The sequence below is a fragment of the Mixophyes fleayi genome, chromosome 5, assembly GCF_038048845.1.
Source record: "Mixophyes fleayi isolate aMixFle1 chromosome 5, aMixFle1.hap1, whole genome shotgun sequence".
In the NCBI taxonomy this organism is placed as follows: domain Eukaryota; kingdom Metazoa; phylum Chordata; class Amphibia; order Anura; family Limnodynastidae; genus Mixophyes; species Mixophyes fleayi.
Genome location: NC_134406.1, coordinates 89,135,199 through 89,156,221, shown reverse-complemented (window position 1 = coordinate 89,156,221; position 21,023 = coordinate 89,135,199). Strand labels below are relative to the sequence as shown.

The window sequence follows — 21,023 nt, the reverse complement described above, 5'->3', positions numbered from 1 at the left end:
TTTTCTGTAGTGTGGGAAGGGATTGTGTACAGCACATGTGTTCAAGGCATACATGCCAACTCTCCCAAATTTCAGGTAGGTCTTACGGACTCCCGGAAGAGCTGACAATTCTCCCGCATCTGGCCCACTTCAATAAAATTGGAGCTGGAATGTACGGGCGGAAGGGGCGGGGCTTCATGATTCGCATCATTTTGGCCCCGTCCCCAGTGATGTAATGCTTGTTTGGGGTCTTTTTAAACTGTAAAAAGACCCAAAACAGGCATTACATCACCGGGGGCGAGGCCAAAATGACGCGAATCGCGAAGCCCTGCCCTTCCACCCATACACCCCTCCTGCCCTCCAGGATCTCCTGAACTCGGCCAACATAAGGTTGGCAAGTATGGTTCAAGGTGCTTTGTACAATGTCAAGTTTAAGCCCTACCTGCATGTTTTCCTATGCCCTCTTCTCCATACATCAAATATTACTCTTACAGCATGATTAAACTGCTCAGTCAGGGAGTAAGGAAACAGAGGTTATATATCATTCATATTTAGGGCCTATTAGTTTTAATACATCAGTTGCATTGCATTCCCATGCACAGGGTATTATTGTTTAGTAACAAAATAATCTTACATGTTTTATCCCACATTATGCAATATAACATTAGGCTCTCTACATATTTGTTTTATGTAGGGTTGCCAAGCTTCCCACTTGATAAAGAAAGACTGTATTTGGCTGTGCCAAACTCTTACAACTCACTGCCTTTCATGATGATTTCACTCACACTGACACAGAAAACACTAAAGATGAGTGAATTTTTAAAACTGTTTCCTGAACCGGTTCTCTGAATCAGTTGTAAGATTTGAAAATTCAATGGAAATTCTCAAACTTTAGCTTTGATTAAAAAATTTGAGCTAAATTTGAACAATGTGACCGGTTCAGCCATGTCTGAACCGATTCACAGTCAAAAGGCTAGATTTACTAAACGGCGGGTTTGAAGAAGTGGAGATGTTGCCTATAGCAACCAATCAGATTCTAGCTTTCATTTTGTAGAATGCACTAAATAAATGATAGATAGAATATGATTGGTTGCTATAGGCAACATCTCCACTTTTTCAAAGCCGCCGTTTGGTAAATATACCCCATAGTCTGCTGGCACATAATTAAGCCATATTGCACATGGTCTAACTAGTTTACAAATGGTTGAGATTTTCAATCTTAAATGCAGCCAGATGTTTGGTAGCCAAGAACTGGTAAAACCCAGATCCCACCTCCAGACAACAACTCCTAAATAAAATTTAGTTCTTGGCATCAATGGGAAAAATTTCAGTATATTTGAATAATAAATCCCATAATTTCTCTTAAATATGGTGCGATTGGTTTATATATATAATTACTCAAGTTCCCACGCTCATAACGCTCATCCCCAACTTCTACTTATAAATTGTTCTGAGTGTTGATCAGTAATGTCTTCGGTCCCTTCACCATTGGATTGTTGGCCACTGGGAGTCCCATATTCGATCTCAGTTCTTACAATCCCCCCCTCCCCCCACACCTCCTTCCTACTTCCACCCCCCCCCCCCCCCCTCCTAGTTTATTGGAACACAAAACAAAACTTCACACTCTTATAGAACCGTTCGAAGTATCAAACTACAATTTTATGCACATTTCAGACAAACTAAATGTATGTGTAAGTTCCTTGTTCTTTTTATGTTTTTCTGTGTATTGGCTCAAGCAATTGTAGTCTTTGCCGGATTTATACATTGTAATTTGCTAAGGCCATTTCGGTCCTTACTTTGTTTGTGGAAAATGTGTGCTAGTGTTTTATAAATAAAGTTCTAAAAAAACTGTAAAGAAATTCAAACTTAGTTTCCTAATTTAAGTGGAAAAAGGAAACTCACTCACACACAACCCATATGTGTTCTGTTGTATTAAGCCAAAACTAGAGTGCTGAGCAGCTATACCAGAAGGAGTCTTGCACATCTCCCACTTAAAAGAAAAAATAAATATAACATATAACGAACAGCGCTTGGATCTCTGCTCAGCAATCAGAAGCTGTAAAAACGATCCTTTAAATATCAGAGGCTGTTGTTCCTAAAATTGTGATGCATCTTCATGGTGGTAATCATTTCTACTGAGATGCCTAGATTCACACATTTACTAATTTATCCACATAAATAGCACCAGATCTTATCACCAAAATCAAATAAATTGAACCAATTGTTAAGAATATTTAATTGAGTTAGCCATCTGTTACAAATATTAAAGATCAGAAATTACTATAAAGATATATCAATATGTATCATTATTTAATTGAATATTGTAAATAGGTCCACATCATGTCTACTGTACAAAATATCTAAAGTGTTTCAATTGCAGATACTGACGATGTCGACTTATACAGGTGTATTTGTATTCCCAATAATTATTATCTTACAGAAAAAAAAATTCAAAGAGAGATTGTTGTACATTGTCTCCCTTCAAGAATATATACATGTATATTATTATCTTGTATGTCAAAATTTCAAGTACTGATTACAAATGCATATTGATCAAAAGTATAATAGTGCTGATGTACCCCGAGTCCTGACTTTCTACAGTTATGAGTTTGCCGGATTGTAAAGTACAGTATTTCTAGATGTCTGTGTAGTCGGTCCAGGGGAAGGTGTCTTTATCTATCCGTGTAGTGGGTCCAGTAGGTATTGTGGAAGTTCATCTCAAAATAATGAATTCCCTAAGTGTTTTTAGGTGGTGTTTAGGAATTGTTACCTGCAATCTCAAAACAGCACATATACCAGATTGTACCGAGAACATGTTCAAAACCCTGAGACTGGTGAAATTCCATTGAATTTAGAACCAGTTAAACATTTCCAAGCCTCTTATTAACATCTATGCTCATAGCCATTACCAATTGTTTATAACCCCCGACTGGGACAACTTTTTAAACCTCTTGTACATTCCCAGTCCCTGATGTGGTGGTGCAATTATAAAATATAAAATCTAGTCCAAGATACCTATAGAGACAGATGTAGTACCATAGGTATATGATAAATTTGCATATGATGAAAGAAACCGGTTTAATTCACCTGTGTGAAAGTTTAAAACTTTAATACAAGTCAAACTATAAATTCTGATTTTAGGGCCACAGGATGAGACAATATTAATATTTCTCTATGATCAATGTGATATTGCACTTGAAAGTTTCATGTTATAAAGCAATTTTAGGAGCAGATTGGTTTGAAAAATAATAGGTAAGGCATACTTGCCAACTTCAGAAAGTTGACATCCGGGAGATGCAGGAAAGTGGGCACATGCGGGAGACTGTCCTACTCTCCCTGGAGTCCAGGAGACCTACCTGGAATTCGGAAGTCTCCCAGACATTCCCGGAAGTGTTTGCAAGTATGTGACCTTATGTCTAAATGCATCTCTCCCAAAATGTGAAAAAAATGCTCTTTCTTCAAAATTCTTAATTTCATATGAATAGGCAAAAGCAGAAATTATACTCTGCAATATTGTGGATTGTTTTACTGTTGACTACTCCAAGCTAAGCTTCATATACTTTCTTTATGTCACACTAACACTGTAAAAAAATAATAAAAACTCTGATATAAAAAAAACTGAGTTTAACATTCCTAACACGCATTTAAGTAGCTGTATCTCTATGGAGATCCCCTAGCAACTCTGTTGCCATGGAATCAATATAAATTATTTGACTGCTAGTAATCTTAGATTTATATAAAACCAAAAGATGCAAATACAGGCAGATAAAATTATAATAACATAAATATGAGAGGCTTTGAGGCGTTCATGTTTAAAAGAAAATGAGATTTTAGCAAGGCTATTGTAAAAGCAAATCAATTTAATTCTGAATCATTGCATAAAGTCACTTTATAAAGATATTTGCATTTTCATGATATTAATTATTGTGGGATTGCGGTGGGTAACTCAGTGTGCACTCATTATTAATTTATGAAATGATTATTTAGGCTCAGTGTAACTGATGACTTTTACAGTCTCATAGCAAAGTACCAAAGAAGGTATTAAATGTAAAGTATATTTTGTCTGTATTGATTTGCATTGTAATATGGAGCAATTTTTAGTTTCATTTGACTAAGGTTTGTGCTTATATCAGATTCATTACTCTCCCACATATCCATGTGTAATTTCCACAGAATATTTGCCTAAGTCCGCATTTGGCTGCAGAATTTCGCATGTTACACAGTCAGACTTTAGCCTTCAGTATTTCCTGTGGAACTCCACCTATTATTTTTGTTCTGCCTGAACTCTCGCTTATTATACTCCCAATCACACCACAGAGCAGAATCATTTGACCGTTGGTGTTCCAGCTCTAGTTAAGGAATATAAATTCCACAAAAATTTGATATTTCCAAACACAGGCAAAGAAGCATTCTGTGGTGAAGCAAAGGAGAGTGTATTGCCGGAACTCTGCAGTTTGAGAAATGGCTAGTTCTGCCTCAAAATTAGAATTGCAAGAAAAATTCAGACATGGGACAACCCACACTACGCTGGACATAATCATAAAATAAATATTATTGAAGTACTTTCCAATGCTGCAATAATGCTACATTGCAAAGAATGTTTTGTAATGTGACAATTTTTTTATGGGGAGATTAACATGACAAGATTGCAGTATCTGGCTGCAAGAGGCTGCATCGTCTGATGGTAAGAACAGGTTTTATTTGGGTGAAAATAGGTGTCCCTAATGCAGGGTAGACACAGTTGTGCCATACTTGAGAGATCGCAGATGGGAGGTCATATGGAAATATGGGGGAGGGGGGCTGCCCCTGGTCTGTGGTGCCATAATTTGTGGCATAGCACACTGGATTTGGGCTATGATGATTGCAGTTGCATCATTAAGCCCCGCCTCCACCCACTTCAATAGTTGGGAGGAGTAATAAATTTGTAAGTCTCGGACAGTAGGCATGAATGACTTGTGGTTTATGGGATTATGATATTACATTTCTCAGCTTGATACATTTACCCCCAGGACTACCAATGTAATAAAAAAAACATTCATACTGTCCCTTGACTCTCACAATTTATTTAAAACATAAATTAGGATTGACAAAGCAAATTTTAGGATGTAAATATTGTAACTAATGAAGGCGTGGTTGAAAGTTATAATGGTTTTTATCCAGTTTGTGAATGACAACCGTTGTGGTTTGAATGCACCATGAGTAGCTGATAGCCATGCTATGTATGTTTTATTTCTTTTGTACATTTCATTTTTTGGAGCCTTCAAACAACATTACCAGAACCTATTAAGTATCCCTCCACCCGATTTATGCTATTATTTGAAAGTGTGTGGGATCACTATAGCTTCTTTTTGAAAATATGTAGTAGGACAACATCTCCGTTGGTCCCTCATGGTGAACATTTGGATTGATATGCACAGGCATGTGTTTGAAGCATATATAACATGACACTTGAACTTGATTCTTCTTATAATCACCACAGCAAGTACATTTCAGTCAGCACACAAAAATTAAGATAACAGAAAATTGATGAGAGAAACCTATTACTTGCCTTCATGTTATTGTCCTTTATAAAGTGACCCTTTAAATGTTGTAAATGTATTACTCCTCATATTCCTTATCCTTTAAAATCCCAGAGACCTGTTCACTGTTCTGTACATGGGATACAGTTATATCCAGAAAGTAGCCTGCTCACTATCGTCTCATGGGTATGTTGAATAGCTTTGCATTAGCCATGGATTATAGAATAAGATTCTTTTGCCAGTCCATCTGAGTGAAATAAGGGTTCCCACTACAGATATACCTGCGTCAAAATGTGATAAAAATGGAGTTTTGTGACAGAACAGACCGATTTGCAGTGGTGCAACTTTCCCGTGATACAAATTTCAAGTTCTATTTTTGCTTCACCTCTCCATGGAATGTCTTTCTGCACTGTACATGTAATCTATAGTCTATAAATAGAGCTACGACAGTTCATTCTGCTGGTATGGCTGGGTACTGGAAACATCTAATGCCAAACTTCTCCTGTGAAATGCGTGGAATTATGTGGCCACATACAGAATGAGGTGAATATTTTGTAGTACATACTTTACATTTTCGCCCATCTATAGTTGCCATCTTTTCACCCAGTAAATATATTATTATAATAATAATACTAATAATTATATATATATATATATATATATATATATATATATATATATATATTACTACTTTTGTTAGTATATAATAAGCAGACTTATTTTATATCATGCACTTACACACATCACTCCCTGGTACCTATATTAGACTGCCTGTCTATTAGGCAATGTATTGTATGTGACAGAAGAAGGAGTAAAACTCAGAGGGTCGTCAGCTAAACATTCATCTATCCCTTGTCAGTGCTTTATCGTTTCTATTTCTGTCTATTTGATGCCTAGTGTGCAGGGATTAATGTATGCTTTGATTATAGGCCAGTAACTGCACTTTCAATGAAAACTGCACTAGTTATCTGTGTCCCATTTTCACTCTGCTCAAACCCAAACAGTGATCGGAAAACTGAGCACGGCATCCCCAAAAACTATATCGGTTCAAGTCGGATAGGTAGCATTGCTAAATGAAAGCTATTTCATTTTTTTAACTCTTTAATTCTCTGCGAGTGACCTTCACTCCATATTAACCTTGTATATGTAGTTCAAACAGATGTTCCTTTAGCACATGATGCTCTCCTTCTCTGCTCATTGATTAAATCAGGTTTTCCCTTAGCTTCCCATCTCCTGTACACATCTTTAAACAAGTAGCAGTTATACTGACAGAGATAAAAGTCAAATCTTCAGAAAAATGTGAAATTTATAACACTGCTATATTCATGTTCGGATGTACGTCCATTTGTGTAGTGTTTATTGCATCAAATAGCTCTGCACATGCTCAGAAATGGACCTTATGTCAATGAACGCAATTGCACGCAATTCATGTCTGAACACAAATGACACTTACGACTGCCTATGACTTTAGGGGCAGAACGGGGTAAGAAGGGGCGGCCTAACATAGGCCATGTACAGTAAGGGTGCACCAATTGCGTTCGGGCGCAGATGTGGACGATTCAAGGCCTAGTTTCTCGTAAGTATGCTTCATTTCAGCTGTATCACTTGCACCAGCTGAGGGGAAGGTGTAAGTGCTGACTGATAGTGATGACTGGCATAGCATAGTCTTTGCATTAAAAACTACACATATGCGTGACACTGTGCGTATACTGCAATCTGTCCGCACACGTAAGGCAAGTATTGTTCAGGCAGAGCATACTTACACCCAGATACAAACTGAAACGCTTCTTGAGATCCTCTTTGATTTGAATATGGTCGGGACTGCGCTCTACTTCTGTGCTCTTTTTTAAAACGCAACTTGCGTGCAGGCCCTAAGTGTGCATCTAAATTACTGAATCACTCACAAGACTTTGGGTTTTCAATATTTAGTACTTCCTGAGCTGTAATTCTGCATTGAGGTGCTTGTATTCCTTTAGGCTTACTATCCCTTTAAAATGTACCAGAGAAGACTGAGTTCGCTGCACTGCGAGCAGTACGAAGATATATGTTGAGCTTGATATCATGAAGATATCTCATGAAAGGACCGGCAGCCCTCCGGTACCCCACTGTTACTTGGCCTGACATGAAATAAAAAAGTACTCTTCATCAACTCCCTTTTTGCCTCTGGTAGGCGCAGCTTTGCCTTTAGTTTATCATCATATATTCACCATGCTGTACAGTTACTCTGGAGCATTATCTCTCTCATGGTAGCGATAAAGAACATCAAGGTTGTCTTTCTACTTAAAAGGTTATTTATCAAAGCCTTGCTCCTTCAAAAACTGCTGCTGAAAATGCTGGAACTGATACCATAGAAAATATAAACCATATTACTTTTAACTGCAATATGTTACTTGTTACATTTCAAAAGCTTCTCTTGGGTTTCTGAAGTATAATCGGAAACATTCTTAAATCATGATTTGTGGAACATTTTGTTTTACTGTGTCTGTTTTGTGTGTACTATTTCTAAAACCATCCTAACTTGTAATGTTGAGATGTAGTTTCACTATGATGCTGGAATGCCTCATTAAAACATTCTCCTGTATCAGAAAGGCAACTGGAAACATTATATTTACTTGTATTTTGAACATAGCAAGAACATAGCACCAAATAAATCCAACCTGTGCAATAGGTCATGAATATTTTTTAGGTTTATATGTTATTCAATAGCTAACCACTATGCTACATATATTTAAGGCACTATAGGCCTGATTCATTAAGGAAAGTAAGGCAAAAAAAGGATGTTTCCTCCTGGACAAACCATGATACAATGCAAGGGGTGCAACTTAGTTTATTATTTTGCACATAAGTTAAATACTGGCTGTTTTTTTCATGTAGCACACAAATACTTGATAGCTCTATTTTTGCACTGAAATTCAAAGTCACGCCCTTCCCCAACTATAAGATCTGCCATCATATTTTAAATTTATATCCCCATCCAATGCAACATGGTTTTGCCCAGGAGCAAAGTTACTCCTTTGTTTTGCTTTTCTTTCCCTAATGAATCAGACCCGGTATGTCAAAAAATGAACATATAGCACTTTGTTAGTACTAAAATGTAGAGCATTATAATTACATATTTAGCATTGTAAAATATTTTCAAATTACCTGTTGTATCTTTTAGATGGTTGTTTTAAGCCATCCCATTTATTCTTTTCATTACACTTATGTATTCTCAAGTAGAAAACACATAGAAACTATAAAGTATATACATATACTTGTGCCTCCCATTTGTTAAAAGGTGAAGTTAAATGGTTAACACTTTAATGCTATTGTACCAATGCAAATAGTGTCTACAATTCTATTGCTATTGTCTATGTTCTTTTACTATTTATTTTAATCTCACATTTGCTGCATTTATTCCACATCAATACTGCTTAAATGTGCTATTTATGAAATATTTCAGCACTGTTCATTGTTTTGTATTAGCAAGATTGCATATATGTTATGTCTGCATGCAAATAATGGCAGCCAATCGAATAGAATAGAATGTTTCTGTTACTAGCTGAACAGAGTTGAATGAAGTCATAAAGGGATTAGATGCTCATCTGTAATAAATATTTGGGAGATTGATTTATATATAACCAATTATGATGGTGTTGGCTATGGTGGACTTCACACATACTTAGTAGTATCTTACAGAAAACGTTTACCTGGATAAAAAGAGGTTTCCCTAATGTCATTTTATGTGCCTAGTGGCTGCAACTTACCAATAACTCCCTGGCATTGTCCACTGTTGACAATGTAATTACTGGCAAATTGCATGATTCCAATTGAATTTATTAATTAAACATTGGTGTTATGTTGCTGTATTAGTCTTTCACCTACTTTTAATTGTGAAATTGACCTGGCATTAAAGTGTATGAGTGTAACCTCTTTCATCAGACATTTAAAGTACATTTACAGCTATATATTTAGAGACATTTATGAAAACTATACAAAGGAAAAAGGTGGGTTTGTCTATAGCAACCAATCAGATGTTTAATTTCCTTTTCTAAACTTCTAAACTGTACTAGAAACATTGAAGTTAGAATCCAGTTGTTTGCTAACGGCAATAGTACTTTTCATTTATCTGGTTTTCAGAGCTATCACTTACTGTGTTTTGTGAAAAACCTGTACATATATATGTATATATTTGTGATGGTTATAAAGTGTTTTTTTCATATGGAAATAACATTCTGTATGTTAGGATTAATTTTCCTTTAAAATGGCTTCAAGATTATACTCATCTATTTCATGCTAAAGTAATGTATAGTATGTTTCATTTATTGGGACCTTTGCTGAGTTAATTTCATTGGACTTTTCTCTAGGAATTGATGTGCTTGCAGTTGGCGGGTCATTATGCTGCTGCACCTGTGTAGTGTTAAGGTCAGTGTGTTTTTCTGATTATAAATTCCATCCATGCCATTCCATTATAAATTCACTAATCATTCATAATGGAATGCACCATAGTCAACAACTGGCCTTATCTCTTGATCAAAGCAACAATACCATCCCATTTAAACCAAAGCATTTAATTTGCTTGCATGCAATGCGACAACTCCAGAAGGTAAACAAAACTTAGCTTTTTTAAAAAAAAAGTAGAGGAAACAACTCATATAAGTAAATGCACACACAAGGTTATTAAGGCGAAGGTATATAGAGTATTTTCTCATACTGCATTCCAAGCGAAAAGCGATGAGAGCCACCCTGCTCTGAACATCGTGCAGGGATTGGAATAGCCGCCACGAGGAATTTCAGGTTCCGGTACAGCAACTTCTTGGAGACCCATCCATAGATGCAGAAAGGGAGTGGTCACACCAGGTTGGTGGCTACTCCCACTACACAGACAGGCCAGGCTCTCAGGCAGGCCCAGGCTCTGATACTTTGTTGTTGCTCCCACCTCCTCTCGGTGCCCCCTGAGCATTGGTTTAATTGATCTGGTGCTTGCACACCTCTGTTGTTCAGAGGAGTCACAGTTAAAGCTGGATTACTATGCGTTTGAACAAGCACTTAAAGTTTTACATCGGCAACCTGCTATAATCCCATATACACTGTTGTCCCATTATATAACAAGACTACACTGGAAATTTTTTGGATTTTGTTATTTGTAAAAGTCAAATCTCATTATGTGTAAGCAATAGATACCTACAAGACCATCTATACATCCAACATTTAGACTGTCCACTGATCCATTGGTCACATATCATGCGATTTGTATTAAGCATTTAAACTCAACAGTCCAAAGACAGGAAATGTCTAGTATATCCCTAGTCTTAAAATCACTGTGTGTGTGGGCAGATTGAAAAAATCATAATTAAGTCATTTCTTTTCTTTGCATGTTAAAAATATAACATCTCAAAATCAAAGTACACCCACAGCTAACTCTTACTTGTCCCAGTCAAGACAAGATGCCAGTCTGTATCTTAAAATAGGGACAGTTTGCAAGTATGATAGCAGTTTGGAAGCAGCACTATGCAATGATACTTTATTGTAGTATAAAACATTATATTCCTTTCAAACCTATGCTTTTGATATACACACCACAGTGAAAACCTGCAAACAGCTAAGACCTAACATTTTTTCTACAACAGTAAACATCTCAAAAAATATTCCTAGCGCTGAAATAATATGATCCTAAATAATCGGAAGGCTGGTGATAAAAATGCGTGCAGCTGTACAGAACCTGTGTGTTCTCAACCAGTACAATACAATAACAAACTGCGACAATGCTAACCGATTGATGAATCCGTGAAGCGGGATGAATCTTATCAATTTTAATGCAAATACATTCATAAAATATATAAAAAGTATGAATAATATAAACACATTAAAAAATAGAATCAGTGCACTGATATCAATACCATTATCTATATATTCATAAGCAAAGTGTATGTCTTATCAAATCCTGACAACATAACTCATGATATATAGAAAGAGAAAGGCTGTCGCACCAAAAGCTAAGAGTTGATTACCCCTCTATTCTAATTTAAGTTTTATTATGTATATGCTATAATTTTTATATTTTCAATTTTGTGTTCATATATGGTGGTGCAAGCTTAAACTTATACAATATGACAAAAAGAGAAAAAGAAGTTCTCTATTACAGTGCACATTCAACTCCTAATTATATGTATATTTGTATTAATCAGAAGGAGCATTCTTTAATTAAAACAATCAAACAATAGCTCTCTATACTATATAGGAGACCTTATAGGCACAGTCAGCAGTTTTAAATTCACTTTTTGTTTAAGCACTTTCACTAGTTTCACTAATTTTATACTACAATTGATTAAATCTAAGAAAAGTTACATTCTAATTAAAGAATGTGCCTTCTGATTAATACAAATTGACATAATTAGTAATTGAATGTGCACCTGTAATAGCAAACCTTGTTTTCTCTTTTTGTAACATAACACATGATTCAGACCTACTAAGTAGGCTAACTGTTCATCAACAGCTTTGATTAAACAGCCAATCTCATAAGAAACAATTTATCAATGACGGTAAGTATTTAGAGAATTAGAACATTCACTCAGCCACTTGATGTCCATCATCATCATCATTTATTTATTTATATAGCGCCACTAATTTTGCAGCGCTGTACAGAGAACTCACTCACATCAGTCCCTGCTCCATCGGGGCTTACAGTCTAAACTCCCTAATACACAGACAAAGACACACAGACTAGGGTCAATTTGCTAGCAGCCAATTAGCCTACCAGTATGTTTTTGGAGTGTGGGAGGAAACCCATGCAAACACAGGGAGAACATACAAACTCCTCACAGATAAGGCCATGGTCAGGAATCAAACTCATGACCCCAGTGCTGTAAGGCAGAAGTGCTAACCACTTAGCCACAGTGCTGAGCTTCCACAGTTCTATATGTATAAATACAGCCATAGCAGGGGTAACAACTTGACCTGCATATCAAATTCCTGTAAATACTCTTCACACTTAGCCGTGTGTGTTATGAATGGGACAGTGACTCTCAAATTCAATCACAAGTTTAGAGCTCTGTTCAGTTTCAGTTGTTAGCAAATAAATTTCAAATGCATATAAATACCGTAACTCAAAGAGGCACTTTCCTGTAGAACGGATCCGATCTGGCTGACCTGAGTGTGCATGCAAGCTGCAACTGATAGACAGAGAGCAAGGTCTCTCCTGACCCGGCCCTCCGATGCGTGCTGGTAATATTGGAAACTCCGGTGACAGTGAATATCAATTATAACAAGTGGTGGACAAATTTGAGAAGCAGTAGTGGCGTGAAATCAGTGCCTCCTGTCTCCTAAACGCATTTCATCACCTGCGAGTGATTTCATCAAAGGAAATGTATTGTCCGAGCACAAGCTCCTCTTATGGTCAATCACCTTAATTATCTCATTCGCTCTCAGGTGTTCAAAGGCAGCGATCTCCTTTCCTTGTTACAGATTTACATCTGTAATTTATTTAATACTCTTAGGTAGAAATAAACTTACAAATAATTTACCCAAATAAAAAATAAATAAATATATATATATATATATATATATATATATACATACATATATATATATATATCTCCATTTGATCTGTACATCCTATAAGAATACATCAATCTTATACAATAACACATTAGATCATACTACTAATATCCAATCATTGTTCACGGATTCAATAGAGGGGAAGACTAAATATATCATAAAACCATTATAGACTGACACCAAATGAACTTAAACCTTACCAGCGGCAGGCTGGGCTGGGGGGCATGGGATGGGTCACTGGGCGACCTGCAATTTTAAATCTTTTAAAATGCTCTTAATAGGCTGCTGAATCAAGTCTTGCCCGCAGGCTAAAATTTGCCAGTCCTCCACTGACCCTTACTATAAAATAAATCCAAAAAGGATTATCCTAGTGACCCAGTCTATGATTATATCTGATAGTTAGATCATTAATATTAATTCATATGATATTTCACCCTGAAACTCTATTTGTCTATACTCTATTATCCTAAATAGAGAAATATAGACATTATTTCTGAAAACCACATGACTAATTTAAAAAATATAAAACCAATTATATACAAAATAGTGAATAAATAACCCAATAATATAAATAAATTCATTAATAAAGAATAATAAAAGTAAAAATAAATGATACAAATAAAAATAGATCAATGGAATAAGTCAATAACTGACTAATTCAGGTAAGTACACCACAAGAATAGACCGGTCTAGTTTGAAATATTTGATAGATAAAGATCTTATATATAATAACAATAGACTCTTTAGAAGGAGTTCTAATATCCTCTTTAGGGGAGAATTTAATTCAGTTCTGAAGTTTCATTTAATCCTGCTGGACTCAAAGCATTTAATTGATGTATCCAAAATACCTTCTGTGTACATAATCTTTTAAAGCGGTGAACCCCTATTATGTACTCTAGGATCTCTGGTGGACACCTCTTGACAAGGCTGGGGGCCAGTATATTTTTGAGATTGTTACTTCTTTTGAAAACTACTTTAGGATCTTGGGGCAATAACTTTCTGAACAGATTATCCTGCTGGAGAATAAGGTAGTTCTTTTTGATGATATTTTCAATCACCCCGGACTTCTTATTGTACTTGGAAAAAAAAAGAAACTAAAATGGAAACCTCCTGATCTTCTCTCCATTGGTCCATCTGGTCTGATATCTGTTTCCCTTTGATCAAAGTGTCTCTATTCATATCTTTAACCTCTTGTAAAGCCTTAACTAAAAGTTTTTCCAGATATCCCTTTTCCCTAAAATCATTCAACAGATCTACTGCCTGCATGTCAAAATTTCAGAAGTACAATTCCTTTTCAAATGCATTAGATGCCCTTTGGTTATGTTATTTTTCCATTTACTATAATGTGCACTTTTATAATGGCGAAAATTGGCTACATCTACTCTCTTCCTAAAGGTGGATATTCCAAACTATCATCTTGAACTGAAATCTGCAGATCCAAAAAATCCATAGAGGTCTTATGATACCTTCTTACAAATTTTAAATTATATTCATTATTATTCAGTGAAGAAACAAAAGAAAGTGCCCGTGATTCAGTGAAGAAACAAAAGAAAGTGCCCGTGATTCTCCTCCACCTCAAATAATAAATAAATCATCACTATAATGGCCACAGAGGACCAGGTCCGCACCAAATCCAACCCCCCACACATGACTCCCATATATAGGTTGTGAACCTGGTCCCCATGGCCGTCCCCATCACCTGTGAGTAATAAGAGTGGTCAAACAAAAAGTGATTCTGAGATAAATAAATTGTATAGAATCAACAATTAAGCTGCTACAATTTTTCTAGCTTGGAATGGTGTCGCTATCATGACATAAACTAACATAAACTTATGTATTAGTTTATTATACACTATTAAATATATCTTTCTAATCACTATAAAATCAACTAACAAGGGAGAAGCCTCTAATTTAAAAATGTAAAAAATCTATGTCAGCAATAAATATTATTTTATAAATTTTTATCCAACATTTAGTTGCCACCGTATCTAAATCCTACAACCAAAGACAACTGCCTTAGCCGGCCTCATAAAGTTGTCTTTCATTTATAATTCCAAAGGCCTGCAATAGTAAACTGCAGTGGAGGAGCCAGGCCAGGTAGGGGAACTGTGCTTTGTAATAATGACAGATGTGAGAACCTCACTTACTTTTGCTATTTTACCTATGTGTAATACAGTATATTTGTATGAAGGAGTGTCTGCACTGGTCATACATAAGGCAAAACCAATGAAGGTGCACTCCTCAATTATGTTGATGACTCAAACATAAGTATTTTTCAGTTATAAAAACAAAGCTTAAGTTGCTTAATTATGCTAAAATATTTAACAATTATTGACGGCTGATAGGTACACTTTAAGAGGAGTAGTTATGAAGCTGCAATGAGCCAAAAATCCTGAGGAAACAACTGTTTTCTCCAGAGAATAGCTATCACAACTCTTCTCTCGATTAGTCAAGGGGTTAAAGCAGGAGAAATCTGACCCTATTTAACAAGCCAGTCTTAAAAAAGTAATACCATCTCAAGATGACCTCAGCTTGCCTTTTTATTGGGATCCAACACTGCTAGAGAAACTTCTCTGGATCCCTTGATGGGTCCCTTTCTTCTTTCATCGGAAGATATTAGGCTGCTGGTAGAAGGGCTTCTGTTCTAGTTAGGAGGGGCAATTTCACCAGAGTGCACTAATGAGCCCTGGAATGGTAAATAGCAGCAGTACTACATTCCTACTACATACCGAATGATTGTTACTGATGCCCAATAGCCACCAATGATAAATAGACTCCTTAATCTGCTATTAATAATGTATGGCTTCTGTGTTTTGCTGGATAAGGCTTGTAGAGACCTTGGGCACAAACAGTATATTGGTCTAAAAGGAATATAAAACGCCTACATAACACCGATATTCAGGTAATCTCAGAACCAGAATTTCCACACAGATCTCGAGAATGCAAGATATATAGGAACTTTGGTTAGACACACAGACATCTAATTTTCCTGTTAGCATGATGTACTCTTATTCATTGACCACAGATAGTGCAGTTAGAAACATTAAAATGTCCATGCACATTTTCCAAATACCATGCGTTGCATCCATGAAAATGCTGCATGCCCGCACTAAAGACAATATGACCAATAGATAAGCTCTTATCTCAATTGTATTGCATGCAACAGAAAAATGCTAGGGGTACACTGGCGAGTTGAGGGCTCACATTTTTAAGCCCCCTATTTACTATTTGCCTGCAGATAGTAGGCAGAGTTCCTGTCACACAAGTGCTGATATGTTATCTAAAATAGGCTCATAGAACATATCAGTACTACTGTGCCAGAATCTCTGTGGTAACATTGACTACTACATGCTAAAGGCTGAGTTGCCAGACCTAAAAACCATGGACGGTCAATGAGCCTCTGTGTCACTTACCTGATTATGTGCATAATAAAAGAACATTCTGCAGTGAATTCATGTTTTAAGAAAAGGCAGAAACAAAACCTTCACATTTTGAAAATCTATGACTGTTGTTTGAAAGTAGGGGTTGTGGTCAACAATGTGAGTTATACAGTATACAGTATAGATAAAAACAAAGATATAATTCTTTATGGACAGCTCGTTCAACGCTATTAAATCTGCGAATCCTTGGGATGAGATATAGATTTATGTTTCTCAGGCTTTAAGAGTCTTTAGCATCGAAATAGAATGTAAGGCTAATATGTGATTTAAAGCACTCATGTGCAACCTAAATGCTAGAAGGACATATAAGCAAGAAATTAAGGGCCTAAAAAATATGTTTCTCCACAACTAGGCATGTTGGGTAGTATGTAAAGAAAGTAGTATTTTCTATTATATAATACTTTAAAACTGCTTGTCTAGGAATAAGATATACAGTACATTAATTTAACATATTCATGCTGAGTGAAGTAATAGGCTGAACACGCCTAAACTAATGGAATGTGTCTGACAGGGATTTAACATTAAGGGGGGGTTAATGTTTATGCAGAGGCCAGCTAATGAGTGCCACAGGGAGGGACCACAGTCCTTACCTTATATATCTTCCCTTTGTGGGTGGGCCGGTCTCTTGGTTCCTGCATCACTTGCCTCCCTCCGACCCGGATTATGGAGCAGTTCATTTAAACATGTTTTTTCCCCTTTTGCAATGGAGGAACGGCGGTAGGAGAGCAGGCAATCAGCGGTTAATAAGCAGATGGTGTTACCGCTATGGCTGGGGTCATTGCCCCTTCCAAAATCTCACGACTCCTGGTCCTTCTGAGTGAAGGACTCCTCGGCAGGCTTTGAGTAGGCACCAATATCGAGTCCAGGAGGGGCTCAGTCACCTCTTTAGCCCAAATTTAACACCGGTCAATTGTAAAGGAGTTTACTCCTGGGACCATTGTTTTACTTTGCGTTTCAGACTGCTGACTGCTCTGCTCTCGCCGCCAAATCTAGTTTATTTCATTTAATTAAAATAAACTATTTTTTTTGCCAAGTTATATCCATTGTCCGTGAGATTATTCATGAGTTAAAGTAATAAGTAATACTTTCCGTTATTGGTTTAAGTACATGGAAAAAGACATGTGAACTATGCAGTTTATTTTTAGTCACCAACACACCTTTGTCCATGATCACTACTTAAAACATTGAATGGCTGACTGAAAACGGCTGGATTTTAAAACTCTTCCCCCCTCCTCCCACCCCAAAAGAAATCAGAATATGAAAGATATAAAGTAAAAGAGCAATTCTCTTTTGTCCCCTAAATATAGTTACCCTAGAATTGAGCTTCCTTGGGGAAGATGCCACATGATACATGCATTTGGTTAAAAAGTAATGATGGATGTGGTTAACCAGAAATGGATTTTGCCTATTTATGTTGTACTGTGTTAATAAAATGAATTCTTAATTAGAATGTGCTAACTAGCAGTGAGTATGTTTACTTGTTCCCCACTTATGTATTGTTCATTACAATTGGAAGTTGCTGTCATATTCTCCAATTCACTGGTGCATATGACAATAAACCTTAAATGCACTATCAATTTAGAAGTTAAAATTAACCAAAGGCGTTAAATGGCTAATGGCCAAATTTGGTCTGACCATTATAATCATCACTAACTGTGATCATCAATCAACATTAAGCATTTCACAAAACATACTTTGCATTACTGCATTTTGTTTCGCATGACTAACTAGCCCTACAAAGAAAATATTTGCAAGGATGTTTTTTTGTTTAAACTTTGTTGTACTTCAGAATAACAGATAAAATCACATTTATGCAAAATAATACAGCAATAGATGTTTTTGTTACTAAATCAATTCTTGTACAGAAAAATGGCCACCCTATCCCGGGCTATTCACATTTTTACCAGATGCAGCCAAAAACAAAAGCGTATGAAAGCAAAACCGAACAGAAAACTAAAGGGGGGAGGGTATGCAGGGTATAATCTAAATGGAGAGAACAGGGGCAGTAGGGGAAGTTTAAATTTGTGTTTAAGAGAGATAAGAAGTGAGGATGTTTTTTTACTAACAGAAGATAATAACCACTGTATTTTTTAAATGTATGCTTGCATGCAGTGCTATGATATTTATTAAAAGAGAAACATTTTTTTATTTAATGTACCTGGTACCTGCACAGCCTGTGTAGAGGTGGCCAAAAGTACCACTTACTTTTTCTGAAGCAGTGAATGCAATCATGGTCACCACCCTGATATTTAAGTACACACCTTTCTGGTAGAGTGAATGAAGCAATGCTCCTAGATGCTTTTGTCTCTGCACTGTTTTAGTTAACAGCAGTAAGTAACATTGACTCAAACAGGCCAATACATTTACCCTGATGGTGAGATATCTATCTCATCAGAGCAGTTAGGGTATCCCACCCCCCTTTGGAGGGCTACCCAATGGGCCATTATGTCAGGTAAAGTTTTCATAAACCTAATTTAGAACGTAAGACATCATAGACTCTCAGTGCATTGTTATGGCCTTGGGTTACAGATTTCACTCACTTTGTCAGAAGGCCTATGTAACTGTCCCATGTTTAAGGCAGTAGCTAAATTTCCAATTGCACCTCTACCTCACTGAGCTAGAGATGGTGGCAGCTAGCATTCATGTTGTCAGGAGAACCAGGTAGTATGAACAGTAGCGGAAAACAGATAATGCATTGGTCGTCTTTTGCTAATTTAGATTGGCACTGCAGTCACATAAAATATTCACCCTTCAAGATAACATAACCAAGTCCACACTGGAATATAAATGATTACAACTACACCCTACAAATGGAAAACTCAACCACTAAGCACTAGCTAGTCCTGGAGCTTCAAGTTTTGGAAAGTATTTTGTACAAAACTTGGTGTGAAATTACATTTCTCATTGGCCTACCCTTGACAGGTAAATGGTCAATCAGAAAGGTTTAAATAGACATTAAACAACTTCTTAGTAACTCAATCTGCCATCAACTTTCAGCCCTTGTCATACATTTTATGCTGCAAATGTTGCAAGCTTATCTCGTTCTATGGCCTGACAACAAGGTATTGATTTTAATTTGCAATTTTAAACAAACTGCTTCCCATATAACATTGGTCTTTATGATTCAGTTCATTTATAAGAGGGGAAGTACTGCAAACTGCTTGAATTCATCCTGTTAACTTCCCTGAGAGTTTCACAGAACCATTTGAATAAAGGGCCTGAGTCATTAAGGAGAGGGAAGCATAAACAAGGGAGTAACTTTGCACCTGGGCAAAACCATATTGCATTGGAGGGGGAGGTAAATTTTAAATGTGGGGACAGATTATAGTTGGGGTAGGACATATCCTAGATCAACTTTAAATTTCAGTGTAAAAATAAAGCTATCAAGTATTTGTGTGCTACATGAATAAACAGCCAGAATTTAACTAATGTGCAAAATAGTAAACTAATTTGCACTCATTTCATTATAACATGGTTTGTCCAGGAGCAAATTTACTGCTTTTTTTTTTTTGCTCCTTAATGACTCAGGCCTTCTTTGCATATGCATCATTCCTATGGTCAATCAGGAGTGTGGTTTTTAATAAAAAAAACTTTTCAGTTACTCCCACAGGGTCCCATAGCTCAATATGTATGCTAGATTATTGTGTGTTTCTATCATGATTGACTTTAGGTTTTGACCTGACATGATTCAAATTATCCCTTGCATACCTGTATTGATTATGTCAGCTATAAAACAAAACAAAAATGCATTTATTATCTGGCACTAACAATTTCATGCAGCCCCACTTTTTTTGTTTCCTAAGTGATGCAAAATCTTGCTGTTTTTGTTACGAGCCGCGGCGGCTCTGGGCACCGCCGCAACTCACTTCCGGGTCTGGCTCGGCATCCCGGCCGTCTTCATGACGGCCGGGACGTAATTTCCTCCTGGTCCAGGCCGTTGCCTAGGCAACGGTCGGGATGCTCTTTGCCTGCAGCGCCGCGTCCCGGCATGTAGGGCAGCCGGGCGCATGCGCACATTGTACATAGTTATAGCCCAGCTGGGCAAATAGTACCTGCTGTGCAGGACAGGTTTTGATTGGCTCTCATCTGTTTATAAGGCAGAAAGGGACAAGCCCTCCCTGCCGGTTATAGTTCCTGCTTGCTGCATACTAGCCTGCTGTGCCTCGTGCTCTCTGCTCTATTCGGATTCTGATTGTTTACCATTGTTGACCCTTGCCTGAATATTGACTACGTTTGTCTGCCTGTGCCCCTCGATTTATTGCCTGGACTCTGACGCTGTCATTTTGCCTGTGACCTCTGACTTCGGCTCGTCTGCTGGATACTCTGTTTTCTGCCGGCCCTCAACCCTTGCTTGGACTTCACTCAGCTGGTTGCTCCTATTCTCTATCACTGGGTTCTCCCCAGTCAATGCATAACTCACGAGCCTCTGTTGTCTGCGGCCGAGTCTGTCCCCACCACTAGGGGCTCCAGTGAACACCAGACCTCAGAGCAGACTCCGTGTTTTGTGGTGCTGGCTGTTGGGGTTCCTAACAGTTTTGCTTTCCTATCT

At 37.0% G+C, this 21,023-nt stretch overlaps 1 protein-coding gene across 3 annotated transcripts in view; it reads left to right on the top strand.

Moving 5' to 3' along the window:
- HECW1 (HECT, C2 and WW domain containing E3 ubiquitin protein ligase 1) overlaps positions 1-21,023 on the top strand; it is a 328,294-nt gene that overhangs the window by 61,602 nt on the left and 245,669 nt on the right. The window contains exon 2 of one of the 3 annotated variants that reach the window (XM_075212535.1): positions 9,845-9,902. The exons of the other annotated variants lie outside the window; for them this stretch is intronic. Coding sequence (XP_075068636.1) covers positions 9,876-9,902 — 27 coding nt within the window. The 5' untranslated portion in view covers positions 9,845-9,875. The remainder of the gene's footprint in view (positions 1-9,844; positions 9,903-21,023) is intronic. 3 annotated transcript variants of the gene reach the window in all.